At 39.6% G+C, this 16,308-nt stretch overlaps 1 protein-coding gene across 6 annotated transcripts in view; it reads left to right on the plus strand.

The window, feature by feature from the left end:
• Positions 1 to 16,308, plus strand: part of PARK2 (parkin RBR E3 ubiquitin protein ligase) — a 1,410,476-nt gene that overhangs the window by 518,748 nt on the left and 875,420 nt on the right. For 5 of the 6 annotated variants that reach the window (XM_011934975.1, XM_011934976.1, XM_011934977.1 and 2 more), the window contains one exon: positions 8,110 to 8,231. The exons of the other annotated variant lie outside the window; for it this stretch is intronic. In XM_011934975.1, coding sequence (XP_011790365.1) covers positions 8,110 to 8,231 — 122 coding nt within the window. The remainder of the gene's footprint in view (positions 1 to 8,109; positions 8,232 to 16,308) is intronic. 6 annotated transcript variants of the gene reach the window in all.

Consider the following 16,308-nt stretch of genomic DNA (forward strand, 5'->3'; position numbering starts at 1 on the left):
TTAAGTCTTTAATCCATCTTGAATTAATTTTTGTATAAGGTGTAAGGAAGGGATCCAGTTTCAGCTTTCTACATATGGCTAGCCAGTTTTCCCATAGGTGCTGCCTCTTTCAGCCAAGATCGATATGTCCTGGGCTATGGAGATGTCATTGTGAGGGAATTGGACACATTATCTGTAGTATTGATGGTTTCTTACATCTACATTTATATTATGGAGTTTATTCAACTTTTGGAAGCTGTGACTTTCCTGGCACCACGTTAGCTATGCCCATTGCCTGGCCTGTGTCCATTTTTGAAAGAAAAAGCAACCACATTTACTCTTTTTGGCTGTGAACTTTGTTATTTATTTAAACCTAATTCTTTTTTTTTTTTTTTTTTTTTGAGGCGGAGTCTCGCTCTGTCGCCCGGACTGGAGTGCAGTGGCCAGATCTCAGCTCACTGCAAGCTCCGCCTCCCGGGTTTACGCCATTCTCCTGCCTCAGCTTCCCAAGTAGCTGGGACTACAGGCGCCCGCCACCTCGCCCGGCTAGTTTTTGTATTTTTAGTAGAGACGGGGTTTCACCGTGTTAGCCAGGATGGTCTCGATCTCCTGACCTCGTGATCCGCCCGTCTCGGCCTCCCAAAGTGCTGGGATTACAGGCTTGAGCCACCGCGCCCGGCCTATTTAAACCTAATTCTTAAATTATGCTTCACTCTACAGTTTTGTCTTGGTATGGGAAATTTTGTTGTTACTTTCAAAATGAAAAATGAAAAAATAAATTGGCAACAACAACGACAAACATCAGAAAAAGGCATTAGATTTAATCAGCAGTTTTTGCCTCAGTAGATGAAATTATTGTGCAGATATGTTAATTTAAAAACCCAGCAAAAATGTGAGAATTAAGTTATAACTTTTAAGTATAGAGTCTCTTTAGAGATTGCTAAGCATGTTTTAGAAGTATTTTTTAGAAGTACATTCACGGGATGGATAGTTGTGTAACTGGAAGGTGTTTATAATATAGCATAACCTTGGATACTCCACAGGAGTTAAGATTATGGCTCGTTAAAAACATGGAACAGGCAGTTTGATTCCGTCGGGTGCAATAACCTATTGGACAAGGATTGGAGTGAAGAGTGTTCATGTAATAACTGTCTTCCTTTAGAATAGTTCTACTTGTTGGTAAACTTTTAGAGTTTCACTTTTTCCCCTTAACATTCACTTATACCAAGTCCTATCTATACAAACGTAACTTTTTTTTGGTTTAGTTCTTATATAAGTAACTTTTCTGATGTTAGTTTAATTTTACTGATTTCAAATATGATATCCCAACAATTTAAAGAGCGTCTGGTTGGTAGAAAGATGTTCTAGATATTGAATGATCATGGCCTCATTCTATTTTATATTTCTTTGTTGCCCTGACACTACCATACTCACTTCAGTTTTCACCCCATTAAAAATATTGGAGAATTTATTGACCTAGCAAATATCTATTGAGTGTTTACTGGGTTCAGGGAACTTCACTAGCCATTTGTAGCATATGAGATAGAGTGAAGTGTTACATACAGAGAGGGTGTATCCGTAGAAAAGATGTGCACAGGTACAAAAAGGTCAGGGTGAGCGCATTGAGGGCCAGTGGTATGCACACGAGTTACCATGAGCCTTTAGAAGGGGAAGGAAGGAAGCGGCCAACTCTTGAAGAGAGTGGTCCACTCACATAGTGAGACGGGAAGATGGGCACACACGGCGCCCTGCGGTGACTGGGATGTTAGGATGGTCAAGTGAATCGGTTGGCTGCATGACCTTTCCAGAGAGTGCTAACTGTGGCTCCCTAGAGGGAGATTTCTAGTGAAATAATGAAGCCTCTGTGTTTGACCTGTCCAGTTTAGCAGCTTTTCCCGCAGTAACCTGTATAATGGTGAAATGGTCATTATCCTCATCTTTTTCTTTTTTGGTTGAGGGGACAGAGTCTTGCTCTGTCGCCCAGGCTGGAGTGCAGTGATGGGATCTCAGCTCACTGCAACCTCCGCCTCCCGGGTTCAAGCGATTCTCCTGCCTCAGCCTCCTGAGTAGCTGGGACTACAGCCGTCTGGCCACCAAGCCCGGCTAATTTTTTGTATTTTTAGTAGAGTATGGCTTTCATCGTGTTAGCCAGGATGGTGTGGATCTCCTGACCTCGTGATCTGCCCGCCTCGGCTTCCCAAAGTGCTGGGATTACAGGCTCGAGCCACTGCGGCAGGCCGATCCCCATCTTTTTGATGCTCCAAAGCAAGGTGTCCTTAGATGAGGTGATTCAGGAAGTCCATTCCAAATGAATTTCATGTGGAACCACTTTAGACTAATTCTGTAGGTATCAGTTAAACTAGAACTAATGAATACCTTCCGTCAACACGAAGAAAAATGGGTTCTGTCTCCATAATGCGTAAGGAAGCGCTTGTGGGACGTCAGAGGTGGTGCCGATGCTGTTCATTTGGTACATATCGGTTGTTTCCTTGTGGAGACATGTATTCCAGCAAATGTGGTCAAGCTCTGCTGAAGGCCAGCACCCAGAAATACAATAGCCAGAATCCTGGCTGATGATGAGTGCCCCTGCTGTTACTTCTGCCCAGATCCCTGTCACAGGTCCAGAGGCTCTGGCCATGCATCTATTCCACAGGAGATGCCTCGGCTCCACCAGGACTGAGGTGACTCCCTGCGTGACTAGGGGCAGGGATGAGTTGAGGGAATATGGCAGGTGTGACTGAAAAATGGGAGCTAATGACACCAGCAGCAGCATTCCTGATGTGTAAGAAACAAGGACAACTCTGTAGTCAGGAGGAAAGAGGGAAGGAGCTGAAACCACCGATAACCAGGCTTGGCAATGTGGGGGGCTTTGGACAAAGGCTGGGGAGGACGCCTCATGCCAGCAGCTCCTTATCAGTTGCTGGTTCTGTGGTGTTGGTGCAAGCCAGCTGTTCAAAGAGGACAAGACTGCACTGGCTACTTTCCTTATCTTAGATGTCATTTTTAGGGAAATATCATGATAAAGGAAATCTAGGGCAGAAATCATACAGGAAGTGCCAGTCTAACTGTACCTTGAGCATATGGGTCAGATTTCAAAAGTCGTGATGGAAATGGAGATGGGGCCATTGCTGTCCAGGTGCCTCTCAAGAACTGATCCCCGTGGTGTAGGAAATAGGGGCACATGGTGGTGAGAAGCTTTCCTCTGCCCCTAGCACTACAGAGCTCCCCCCGTCTCTGACCTACTCCCAATGCCACAAGTAACAGCTTCTTCCTTCCCCTTCTCTTGGGCCAACGTTGTTTTTATATGAACGCAGATTAAAACAAGCTGTTTCATTGCCCAGAGAGTCTCCGCATTGTCAGTTGAAGAGGGGGCCAGACACACCAGGGTTTTTTTGTTCTCTTCTGTGCTTTCTAGTTTGGTAGCTGCTACCCACATGCAGCTATTTAAATTGAAACTACTTTAAATTAATAAAACTCACAGAGTAATTCCTCACCAAGTTTCAAGGTCTCCATAGGTTGTTGTAGCTAATGGCTATATATGCTATCTACGTGTGTGTGTGTGTGTCTCTCTCTGTGTGTATATATATTAATATGAGATACTGCAAATGGAGAGCATTTTCATCATTGCAGAGAATTCTCTTGGGTGACATTGTTCTACTTAATGTTTTAATAGCTCATGTGATAAATATCACTTAAAATCAGTCCTCTTCCTGCTGTTTTGATCTCTTACAATATGTTGATACTCAACAGTATTTTACCACGATATGAAATATGTTCAATCTTACTCTCTCCCCACCTAGAAAACAAATTATCCAAGCAATTAAATTCTCAGTGACAACCAGTGATGGAAACTTCTGAGGTTAATGAAAAGTTTCCATTAGAATCAGAATGACTCTTCCTAAGTATCCTGTCTTCAACCCTTAAGCCTATTATCTAAAATACATAAAAGAAAAGTGATAACTGTAAAGATTATGCTGGTTTCTAAAAAAAATCCAAAGCAAATAAAAGATATTTTCAAATATTGGCTCTTTTCAATATGTTGTAAAAATTGTTATTTCAGCAACATTTTTGACCAAGAAAAGAAAGGAAAAGAGAAGATCTGACGGACAGTTCTGTTAGGCAAAGTGGGAAAGAAAACTAAAGAAAAGATGGACTTAGCTGGGCATGGTGGCTCACGCCTATAATCCCAGCACCGTGGTGGCTCATGTCTGTAATCCCAGCACCGCAGTGGCTCACGCCTGTAATCCCAGCACTTTGGGAGGCTGAGGCGGGCGGATCACGAGGTGAAGAGATTGAGACCATCCTGGCCAACATGGTGAAACCCCTTTCTATGAAAAATACCAAAATTAACTGAGCATGGTGGTGCGCACCTGTAGTCCCAGTTACTTGGGAGGTTGAGGCAGGAGAATCACTTGAACCCGGGAGGAGGAGGTTGCAGTGAGCCAAGAGCCAAGATCGCACCACTGCACTCCAGCCTGGGCAACAGAGTGAGGCTCCATCTCAAAAAAAAAAAAAGAAGAAGAAGAAGAAGGTGAAGATGGACTTCTCAGGCTAAGGAATGGTAGAAAGCCAGTGGACCTCTGAATGGCTGCAGTGACTCACACTTTGAAAGGGCCTGAACTCGGTGCGCTTTTCTTTTTAACTTCTCTGCAGAAAAAAAAAAAAAAAAAAAAAAAAAAAAACTTCTGAATGAAATTAACATACTTTATTTGCAAAATCATTACACAAGTACACTTAACCTTCTGGCACATGACAAAATAATTATATACGTTCGTTGATGTTTTGGGTTGGAGGAAGAACTTGGCCGTAGGCAGGTATCCAGGAGAATCTGCTAAATCTGGATTTATAAACATGAGCAGTTTCACTTTCTATAAATCAAGCCTTGTAAGTGGATTGAATCTTTCATCTGATATTTTTTTCCAAATTGTTTTTTTCTGAGAAGTACAGTTTCTCACGATGCAGCATTCCAGGAAGGCTTCTGTGGTCAGGAGAAGTTTGAGATGTCCTGTGCTTTATCCTTTCGTTCTTACAGAGTCACACAGCTCTGAGAAGGGCTATGGTCAGGGGACTTGTGCAATGTGGCTTCACTTAGCACCACCTCAATTTGTTTGACTGGAGGATCCCCAATATTTTGGATTGTCATCTTTTATTATCTTACAAACCACTGTCGTCATCCGTAGTGCCTACTTAAAGTATACCTGATTAGTCTATGAATAGAACTACCAAAATAACCAAATCACTTAAAAAACTAAATGGTTTTAGATGAAACATATCCCTAGTTTTAGGATGTTGAAGAATTTAGGAGTGAAGTAGCATGATGTCAGAAACTTTATTACAGCTCCTTCAACCAAATAGTTTATACATGTAGTATATGCGTGTATAGCTATACGAACACACAGGTGCACGGGGACCCCAAACATGGCAAAATATCTACAAGTGATGAATTACAATGAAGGATGTGATTTGTACAACTTCTGAAATATCTGTGTTTCAAAACTTACTATACAAAAAGAGGGAACTCTTAGGAAGACAAACATAAGCTACGTTAGTTATTGGGAAAATCAAGAAGCTGCCATACGGAGGAGTTGATTAAGAGAGAAAAAGGATTTTAAGATCCAAGAAGAAGTGAAAGGGGGAGATTCACGCTATTGACTAGAGACAGCTACGTACCGCGAGAAAGGTTTTTCAGGTTATTTTTGGAATTGCCTTGCCATTCCTCTAAGAGTTATGACTCCATATTCAAGAGTTTCTACCTTAGGCCCTTCAGCCAGGCCGATGGGAACATTGCCCAGAAGATTTTTGGGGTGTTATTTGTTTTCATACCTGTCCGGGTCACAGCATGACACAGAAAACCTTGCCAACTTTTAATTGTGTTATGTAGCCAAATAAATGGGGAAGCCATTCTGGAGGGGTTCTCAAGATTTGCCTGATGCCCCAGCTGCTTGACCAAGTGGAGCCAACAGCTTGAAAAGCGCTACAGCCAGGACTGGCCTGACGTTGATCTTCCTTAGACTGGCTATTAATCCCCAACTTGCAGCTGGGTCTGGAAGGCAATGTGTGTAATAGATTGCATGTCATCTTGTATGCTTCTAGGGCACGGACATTGGCATGCAGTATTTTCTGAATAACTTCTGAAGGACTTTAGTGAAGGTTGTAGCATTCAGAGGTGGAAGAGTTCCTTAGTTTTCGGATTCTGCTTTGATATATCATTAGGTGAAACAATATTGCAAACATCACCATTGCCCTAAGGGAGAGACAAGAGTCATTTAGTTTCCTGCAATTGCTGAGATGCTTCTTTTAATATTGTAAAACTCTTGCTAATATGCTCTTTCAACAACGCTAGTGTCTTTGCAACCCTGACTCCCCTTGCAAAGCTTTTGCTTTTCCTGTTACTTTTCTTCCTCCTTTTTTTTATTGTTTGACCTCTACAGTAGGTTATAAAAATTGTGAAATTGGATTTGTTCATATTGCTGATAAAGGTTTTAACAGTAAAGTTTCCTACCTTCCTCACTAAGCCCTTCTTAGTGCACATCAAAATTATCACAGTTCTCGTGATCTTTTGATACTCTGCATGTTGCAAATATTTATGTTACAGATACTTCTGTTAGTATTTACTTATATTGCAGATATTTCAGTCAGTTGTTACAAATGTTTCTATAACATTAATACACGGTTCTATGCTGCATTTATATTACACATGAAACATTTTCTGTCATTATTATGTTTGCTAACAGCAATGTGATATTTATGTACTTGAATATCTTGTACGTTAAGGCATTAAAGTTGCACAGAAGTGTCAGAAAATAGTACTTTCACATCAATATAAACATGTATTTACATTTTATCTTCCATTTCCTACTGGAAACTAAATAGTAATTTTTATAGAGTAATAATTATAAAATATATTGCAAACAAATGATAAAACTATAAAACTTTATGTCTGTTGTGCTTCAGATTTTGCAAGGTATTGTCACCTACAATATTAGCAAAGGTAGCTAAACAAATGATAATCCAATATGTCTGCCAAAGCTCTTTTTGTAAATTCATGAAACAAATGAAGCTGCAAAGGACTTTAGAATCTCTCATTTTTTTCATTATTTTTGTTCTAGTTGTTTGTAATAGACCATATGCATTTGCAAGGCTGAAGATTTTCTTTCCAAATGTTAAAAAATAAAACGTAACTATTATCTCTAGATGCCTCTGATGATTATAGTAAAATTTCAAAGAAACTTTTATGTCATGATCTGTTATATTATCCCACCCAGGTAAGGATTGAAAGAAAAAGCTATTTAGTAATTTTCAAAATTTAGAAATTCAGGAAGGAGGTTGTATTTCTGGTAAGTGCTTATGAATAAAATTAATTCTTAACAGATATGGAAGTATAAGATGATTAAATTTCCCTAGTTTACAGAGTATCCCTATATGGTGACAATTGAGAGAAATGATCTGAGATTGAACTATTGAATTAGTTGTTCACCTTTTCCTCTTGAAAGTGTATTATTTGAATGGTGTTTGCCTAGTTAGAGAGATCATAAATGAAATGCAAACCATCCATTTCTGCACACAGCTGCTTGGTCTGTGAAACCTCCTCAGGGTTGGCCTCTTTTCTTATTTTATGTGTGACTGTGAATTGGAAAGTCATCCCTGGAAGCCCAGCAAACTGTGATCGTATCATTTATATCATGAGAAATGGGCTGGTTTTTCTCTGTAAATAAGATTTCATGAGGAAAAATCTACAGTCTTCAAAACTGTGTCCAGAAGCACAAAATAGAATTCAGGAACCTCCTGAAAGAATTCCTGTCATCTTTAAAACTTCCACGGCTGAGAGCGCCTTTGACTTTGCTGTGTTGCAGATACACTCGGCCGATTCTCTTGGCAGCAGGCTGCATACTTTGCTGAGTAAGTCACAGGGCTATTGGCAAGAGAAAGGAAAGATTTCACTCTTGGAGCATAAAGTTAGATTTTCTAAATTAAATTGTTGTATTCTCATTGGAATATTTATTCCAGTAATGTTTCAAAATGTTCCTAAGGACTGAGTTTTAAAATTTGCCTCTAACAAGCTTTTAAGGAGTTTTTTGTCCAATTTGGATTCAGCATTGTTAGCCACTTCCTCTGCTTTTTCTTCCCCAGCAGATAGACCAATCTACAACAGCTTTTATGTGTATTGCAAAGGCCCCTGTCAAAGAGTGCAGCCGGGAAAACTCAGGGTACAGTGCAGCACCTGCAGACAAGCAACGCTCACCTTGACCCAGGTAAGGAAATGCAGTGTCAGCATGAGATGCCAGGAAAATGAATGTGTACTAACACATTGCCTTTCAGTTTTTCTAATCATACATCGCCCGTCTTTGTAAAGACATTCTTTTCTGTGGTTGTGGTAGTTAATGATAGCCGAAGTTTCATTTATGCGGCTTTGTCTTCCGGATTTCTTTCTGCTCTGTGAAAGTTTAGATTGTACAGGGTCATTTCCCCATTACTGTATCCAGGCCTGTGAAAGGAAGCGTGGAGAATGCTTTGGCAGCCAAAAGAGGTTGGTCTTCTGTTACAGTGTGATTAGAAGGGACCATTTAGGAACCTTTTTGTATCTTGATCTGTGTGATGGTAGCATGGTTATCTACAAAAGTCAACATTCACTGGGCTGTTTGGTTAAGATTGGTGCACTAAATGTAAGTTATACCTTAATTTTAAAAAGTGAAAAAAGAGAGTATGAATCAGCAAACATTATGCATATAAAGCAAGAGTCAGTTAACTAAGTTCTGCTGTGGCCACTGCTTGTTTCTGTACAGCCCATGAGCCAAAAATGGTTTATACGTTTTCAAATGGTTGGGAAAAATCAAAAGGTGAATAACATTGTGTGACCCATGAAATTTAGATTCTCATATCCGTAAATAAAGTTTAATGGAGAGCCAGCCCCACCCATTTCTGTACATGTTGCCTATGGCTCCTTTCCTGCTTTAAGTGCAGAGTGGAGTGGCTGGTAAACAGACTGGGTGGCCTACGAAGCCTGGAATACATACTCACTGGTTCTTTAGAGGAAAGGTTTGCTGACCCCTAATAGAAAGTGTCAGGTTCCGGCTCGGTGGCTGCATGGGATCTGGCTGGATGTGATGTGGATGCAACAGAGGGCATGCACGCCGAGCATGTCCAGTCCACGCGGTAGAGAGAGCACAAACACAGAGGTGTCAAGGACACAGTGCTGGGGGCAGTCAGGTGCACGAGTGTGGATAGATACCCCAGGTGCCAGCCAGGAACCCCAGCGATGACTGACACGTTCAGATTCTATTCTGCAGGCTGATGGAAACCACAGCAAAATTGTATAAACCAAGGTGATGTGTCAGTCGCTGCTGAGGACAGTTCAGGCTGTAAGAGTTTGCCATTAGGCTTAAAGATGGGGACAGGTTGAAGACAAAGAGGCAAATTAAGGCACAGTTCATCTGGTTCACAGATGAGGAGCTGTGGGCTAGGGTCAAGGTGGCAGCCCTGTTGAAGGAGTGTTACGGGGCTTGTGAAAGAACTCAAAAGATCCACCTAATGAAGGAGAAATCATGGATCCGTCGTCTCAGGCCTGAGAAAATGGTGCAATTACAGAAAGCTGTGATTCAGTGTTTCACTTTGACGAACATTTCAGCTGTCTAGAGAAATTCATTTACAGAGTCAAAGCCGCACAGGAGTGATGACCACTGGGCTCTTTCTGGGACGGTTCTTTGGCAGCGCTCTTGCAGGGCAGCATGCTGCAGGCCCAATGTCCCCCAGAGGGGTTGCTTTCACCTGCTCCTCTCTGCTTTTTTCTACACAAGACACAACCTCATCTACCCTAATCTGTGCCTAAGTCCTGATTGCTTTAGATGGCATGTATGACCTATTTATACCAACTTCCTGGTATTCTTGGTTAAAATAGCAATAAAAATTAATTTTGAATTCCAAGCTAAATTCTTTTCAGGCATTATCTGATTTAATTATTTCATAAGAACACTCTCAGTTAAGCATTATTAGTAACCCTATTTTAGATGTGAGCATAATGAGGCTTAAAAAGATTAAGGCATTTGCCCAAGAAAAGAGGAGCTTATGAGTGTGGACTTGGAGTTTGAACTGGACTGTCTAATCTAAACATTTAAGTCCTGCAGCTTTTTAGCTTTTTTTTTTTAAAACACACACATATAATTACAATAAGTGTCACGTACACATATGTCCACAGTGATCACTCAGGTGATGAGAAGTTAGGTTAGATGTGGGCAGTAGGGGGCAGTGAGGACGGTTATGGAAGGGCGAGGCGGAACTCATGTTGAGAAGTCGCTTCTGCTGGTTGCCGGCAAGAGGTGAGAGGGAGACTCAGTATAGCTGGATTGTTTTCTTTTTAATCAAGGTAAATCATCAATCTAGAATTTGACATGGGATTTCTGATTTAAAATATGCTTTGTGTGGGAAAAAAATAGAAAAACAGAAAGAAAAACAACCTGCAGCATCTGCCCATACATAACAATCCAAACTAGAGTGTTGTGGGGATTAAATGGCACATTAACAGTAGGTGCTTAGCAGAGCCTGACATGTAGTAAATCCTCAGGAATAGTAAGGCATGGCTGAGAGGCGATGACATGTGAGCCTGAGAGAATCTTCCAGAGCCAATCAGCCCAGTTAGAATCCTGGCTTCCTTCACTCTTGCTTATGTCAACTTGGTAATGTCTATTCAATGGTACAATAGTATCTATTTCCTATTGTGAAGATTAGCTCATTTATGAAGAGTACTTAGAATAGTAGCCAGAACACAAATATTTAGAAATGTTGAATTCTTTATTGTTATTCTATTAATATTACCATTTTATGTATGTGTGTATATATATATTTATATACACACATGTAGGAAATCAGTCTAGGCTTTGGTTAACTTATTTCAGAGAAGTAAAAGCACCCGTACCTCTACTGCTCTGCATCGAGGGGCTGTGACCATTTCCATCTCAGGCTGAGGCTCTGTGATGACGTCATGCCACTCTGCTCCCCTGGCCCAGCATCCTGGGAGGGTGACCCATCCTTCTGTCTCCTAGTCTCGGCTCCACCTCCATCTCCACAGCCCAGTCATGTGACCACCTGGGATTTTTTTTCTCAGTTGCCAGAGATGCTCCACCTTTGATATTTAAATTCATGCTGTTTCTTCCCCAGCACTGTTTTCTACTCTGCACATCATTGACTCTTCTCTTAAGTTTTTCTAGAGCTGTTGGTCTCTCCTCTCTTCATTTCCTACCCTGAGGGGCCAAACTGTCAACTCCAGTATTGCAGGTATCATTCACTTCCTGCTCTCCATTCTACCAAAGTGTCCTTACTTGTCTATGTTGGAAGAGCCTGTAAACCTTGTTATAAGATCAGAAAACTTTCAGCTTGGGTCTCTAGTTTATGTTTAACACCTCACAAAGTGCCTCGGCCATAGAAGGACACAAGTTAAGTAATGTTGAATGAATGACATTTGTATTTGAAATTTTCTACGTTGATTTCATAAATTCATACCCTTCAGAAATTCTGCCTGACATCATGCAATGAAATTAATCATAGCAATTATGACGGCTTCACTACAGTGTACTGGTTTTCTTCCTTATCTTTATACTGCATTTCTATTTTTCTCCAATTCTCATGATAGTCCTGCAAAGTAGATGCTATTATCCAGTGTTTTTACGAAGAGACTCCATGAGGCTAAGTAATGAGCCCAGAGTTACACAGTTCATAAATATCTAAGCCGGGAGTGAAAAATCTACTCTGTATTTTTCCATAGCCCTGGCCTTTACTAGGATATAGTCCTCACTATACACATCTAGTAAACAGTGTTCTATTTTCTAACTACTTCCCTTGTACTTAAAATATCACTGAAACGTACTCTTGAAAAAAAATATGCTTATGGATTTAGGGACAATTAAATCAAAGATAATTTATATAATCCATAGTTTAGTACAGTAACTAGATATAGTATAGCTAGTCCATAGGAGAAGAGATGATGAGATGTTTCAATTTTCAATAACAAAAATACACATTAACGCCTACAAATAATATTTCTGTGGATCAGCTGACCAGTCACACTGCTGATTCACCTGCAAATTTAGGCTTTGCAATAATGGAGCAGGTGCTAAACTTTGCCAAGTTTACAGATTGCTCTGTGAATAATAGGCAATTCTGAGATTTCATTTTCTCAAACTTTATAAGGATCAATAACTTACATAATTGTCTGTCATTAGGAACAAAAATGCAATATAGGATCTTGAGTGGCTGACTAGTTATAAGTGAGCAGCATGTGGTTTATCTGAACTTCGGCAAAATTTTTTATACCTAAGGAGGAAAACTGGAACCTGGTTAACCACCCAGGTTATTTTTGAAAACGTAATTGTATTTTTTTTCTTATTTGGAGAAATTAGTCTGCAACAAGATCCACTCACATCATGAGTCTAAATGGTAATCTTCTAAATTTTGTATTGGTGATATATTCATAATTCTAACATTTCCTGAACACTATTTAAAATTTGCATGTAATAATAATGAGTTGCTTTTCAAATGTGATGTTCCAGTTTAATCATGTTTCACATTTAATATGATACTCTAATAAATTGTAAAGGAAGATGGATAGTTAATTTTGTCCTGATGTTAGGCATGAGGAACTGATGTCTGAGCTTTTCACCTAACCTCATAGGTAAGTTGAGAAACAACCCAGACTCCAAGTTTTCTTCATTTCCGTATCAGAATATCCTCTTTCTTTCATGGTGACCTTGATCAGAGTTTGGACTAGACCGTAATCCTTTAGAAATATGAACGTTTACTGGAAAACAGTGAACAGTGGCTAATTGGCAAGCATTCAGTTTTCATCTGCTTCTTCAAAAGTCATCCACTGAGGTCCATTCAGAAATGAGACAGAGTTGAACACACAAGGGAGGCTGTTTTATGTGTGGTATGTAATTCTGATTGGGTTCCTGACCAGTGAAATTATTAATTTAAAATAACCCATGTCATTGTTTCCTTGAAATACTTCCCTAGCACCAATTTATATAAACAAACCTTATCAGAGACTGTATTAGTTTTTAACGATTTTGACTGGGCTGGTGAGGTTAATTAGACTCCATGGCGATGGTAAGTCTGTCCCTTGGCAGGATCCAGAGACCAAGCCTCCTCCTTCCCCTGAAGGCTTCTCATGACATCCTAACAGTGCTCTTTCTGAGCATGTCTGAGGAGTCCTGTCCCTTGCTACTATCATCATCTTGGCCATAGTCCATATTTCAAGTGACTTGTGCCTCCTCAAGAAAGCAAAGCTCCTGGGCTAGGAAGTAACTGAGTAGTCTTTGGAACAGAAAATTGACTGAAAATATAGTAAAGCTATTCAAGAGTGAAATACTTGATTGACTTTAATAATAATTAGAAGATAGAATTGACACAGAAGTGAGCTGAGAGCACCTATAGCATCTGGTTTTGGAATATTTTCCTGGGAGCAAAATCCTCCAGGACTCTAGGTATGATTAAGGTTACGAATTCCTAATCCCTCCAGGACAACCTCTAGGTAACCGGAGTTATCCACCATTAACATCTTTTTGTTTGTACTCAGTTTATTAGTCTTAAAATGAATCACAAGCCAGGAGATTACTGCAGCCAAGAACTTTGGGTGATTTCCACCACCCCCCACCACAATCACTCAGAACTTTATCTTTGCCACTCTAATGAGATACTCTGCCATGGAAGTGCATTAAAGCTAAAAGGTTTCTGATGAGAAATGGTGCAATAAATAGAGTAAGATGTAAAGTGCCTGGCATGATGGATTTTGTTTAAAATTGGTTTATAGATTAGGCACAATTTATGTGAGGAAATTTATTAAGAAACACAGTCTAAATGTGTAATCATTCCTAAACTTCATATTTGTTACAGATTGTTGGTCAGCAGTCTTCTTACTTCTCTTGTTATCAAAATTACTCTCACATTTATGTAAGAAAGTCAAGTCTTAGAACAGACCTACGCTTACTTTCTAGTTTTCTCATGGGGTGTTTTTGCCTGTGTGTGTGATATCCCCTCTTTGCTTACTATAGATTTGGTTATCAGGAATTTCCGTGCTTTTAAAGCACAATGGAGGAGGCATTACACATTATTTTATGTTATTGACAGCATCGTAGGGCATGTTTTGGATGTCCCAATGGTGAGGGTGGAACCTGCCACCATGCATTCTGTTTTGCATCCTGTTACAGTGTTAAACCTACAGTGAAGCAGGTTTCTGTGTGGATTCATAAGCTCCAGGGTGGAAAGTGTGTAGAACACAATGCATGTCTGGCATCTGCCAAAGCCAGGGTGGCCCCCGTGGTCTCTGTCGCCCATCATGCCGCCATCTGTCGACAGAGAAGTGAGAACGGTTGAAGTATTTTTTTCTTTTTCCCTTTTACCAAAGCTAATACTTGTAAAAGAGCCAGGTTAAGGTAAAAATAAACACATAAAAAATGTAATAAACATATAGAAATAAACATATAAAAAAAGCATTATCATAAAGAACTTAAAATGTTGATGATTTAATTTTTATATATGTATTATTCTTGATAGTTTACATTTAGAATTTGCATACTATATACAATATATATGTAAAGGGGTCTACTTAAAGACGGTTGACCCAAACCATTTCAGGGCATCAGTTTCAACCAGTAGAAGCAATTTAAAATTATAAATTAATGCTGCTACTGTCATTTTCTTGAGACTCATTTTGATAATTCATGCCTGGGTTTCAAACCAGTAAATGTTTTTTTCCAACAACACACAGCTCATATGGGTACCATTGAATTTTCTCACGTATTATTTTGCAGATTTTACCACATTTACTAATATAAGGAATAATATTGTTTTGGAACATTCTTTTGGAGTTTATTCAAATATTTTGATTGTATTCTGCATCTGATTTGATTATTCTCAAAATAGTCAATATTTTCTTAGCAGATTTTAATGAGTGATCAGTTTGTTGAAAGTTATGAAATATAGGTGAATTCATCTTCTTAAGAAGCTTTTCTTCTTTACTGTACTTGTACATCTATTGTTATAAATATAACCTAAACTTCGTAATTCCATATGAGAACTCTTGGCTTATACTGATTTCTTTCTAATCTCCATTTTTGTTCCTCCAGATTTAAAAAACATATTCCAAATCATTTTCTTTGTTAGTTGATTTACCAAAAATATGTTTCTTGTAATCAGTTTTTTAGGATCTTCTATATTTTATATTGAATTTCAAGGACTTTTTGGGTTATAGGTGAACACCTCTTCTCTTCCTAGGAGCACTTTAGGGATGTTCATCATTTATGCCCCTGCTCCCTCCTGTAACAGCTCCGTGGAGTTGCACACTGAGGGGCCGGGAGGAGACCTGAAGAGCTCAGGACACCAAAGACCATACTGTGCAGTTCATAAATAATCAAATTTTAGAACTTTTGAGTAAATGATTAGGTAAGTTGGCCAGCTGGTGAATCAGCCTTTGGCAAATGGATTTTCAGCAGCCTTCCTAGAACCAACTCCTACAAATGGCCAGAGGACACACATGCATGGGTTACAAAAACTTCATTTGCTCAAAGACACTAGTTTTTAGGAAAACATCAGATCATTGGAATGGCTCTCAAAGGTTCCTCCAATGTTTAACTGAGGGTCTCGCAGAGCAGAGGCATAGATAAGAGAAGAAGAGGATGGAGGGGATAAAAGAGTTCAGGGAAGGGTGAGATCCGAAGGTGGACCAAAGAAGTATTTTATCGAAGTCTGCATGGGGACCTGGACAAAAGCCAGAGTGATGCACATTCAGCTTTGGCAAAGAGAGAGAAACCCAGCATTGATCTGAAATAAGTAAAATGCTATCTAGCTGAGCTCCAGGCACGTTTAGCCAATTCACTGTTACTCTTCTGTATCACAGAAATGCTTACGTTGAGAACCTTTGTCCTATGCCTAATATTTTAGAATGAAAATTTTATTTATCACATGTTATTCATTGGGATGATTTCAATTAAGTAAAGTCTAGAGAAATGTGGGTCAATGTTGGTAATTCATTGACTTTTCAATCCAGCTATTTATTTTCATCCAGATCACAGTAGTGGTAGCCTTTCACTGCTTCTTTATATAGAGATCCCTCTGTAATAGTAACTGATTGTTTGTTTGTTTGTTTAGTAATGATTTTACTTGCTACTCTTTAAGAAAAAGGAGGGAGAAAAAGAAGTCAGTCTTGCAGACGCAAGTTCCCTGAGTTTACCTTTAGAATGCTCCGAAGCTCAGCATCATGAGGTCCCTAGAGAGATGGGAACATACCAGATGTTGCTTTGCATTTTGTTGTGCAGAGTGTCTCACTGTTCTTGCTTTGATACC

Source organism: Colobus angolensis, unplaced genomic scaffold (genome assembly GCF_000951035.1).
Source record: "Colobus angolensis palliatus isolate OR3802 unplaced genomic scaffold, Cang.pa_1.0 Scaffold14, whole genome shotgun sequence".
Lineage (NCBI taxonomy): Eukaryota > Metazoa > Chordata > Mammalia > Primates > Cercopithecidae > Colobus > Colobus angolensis.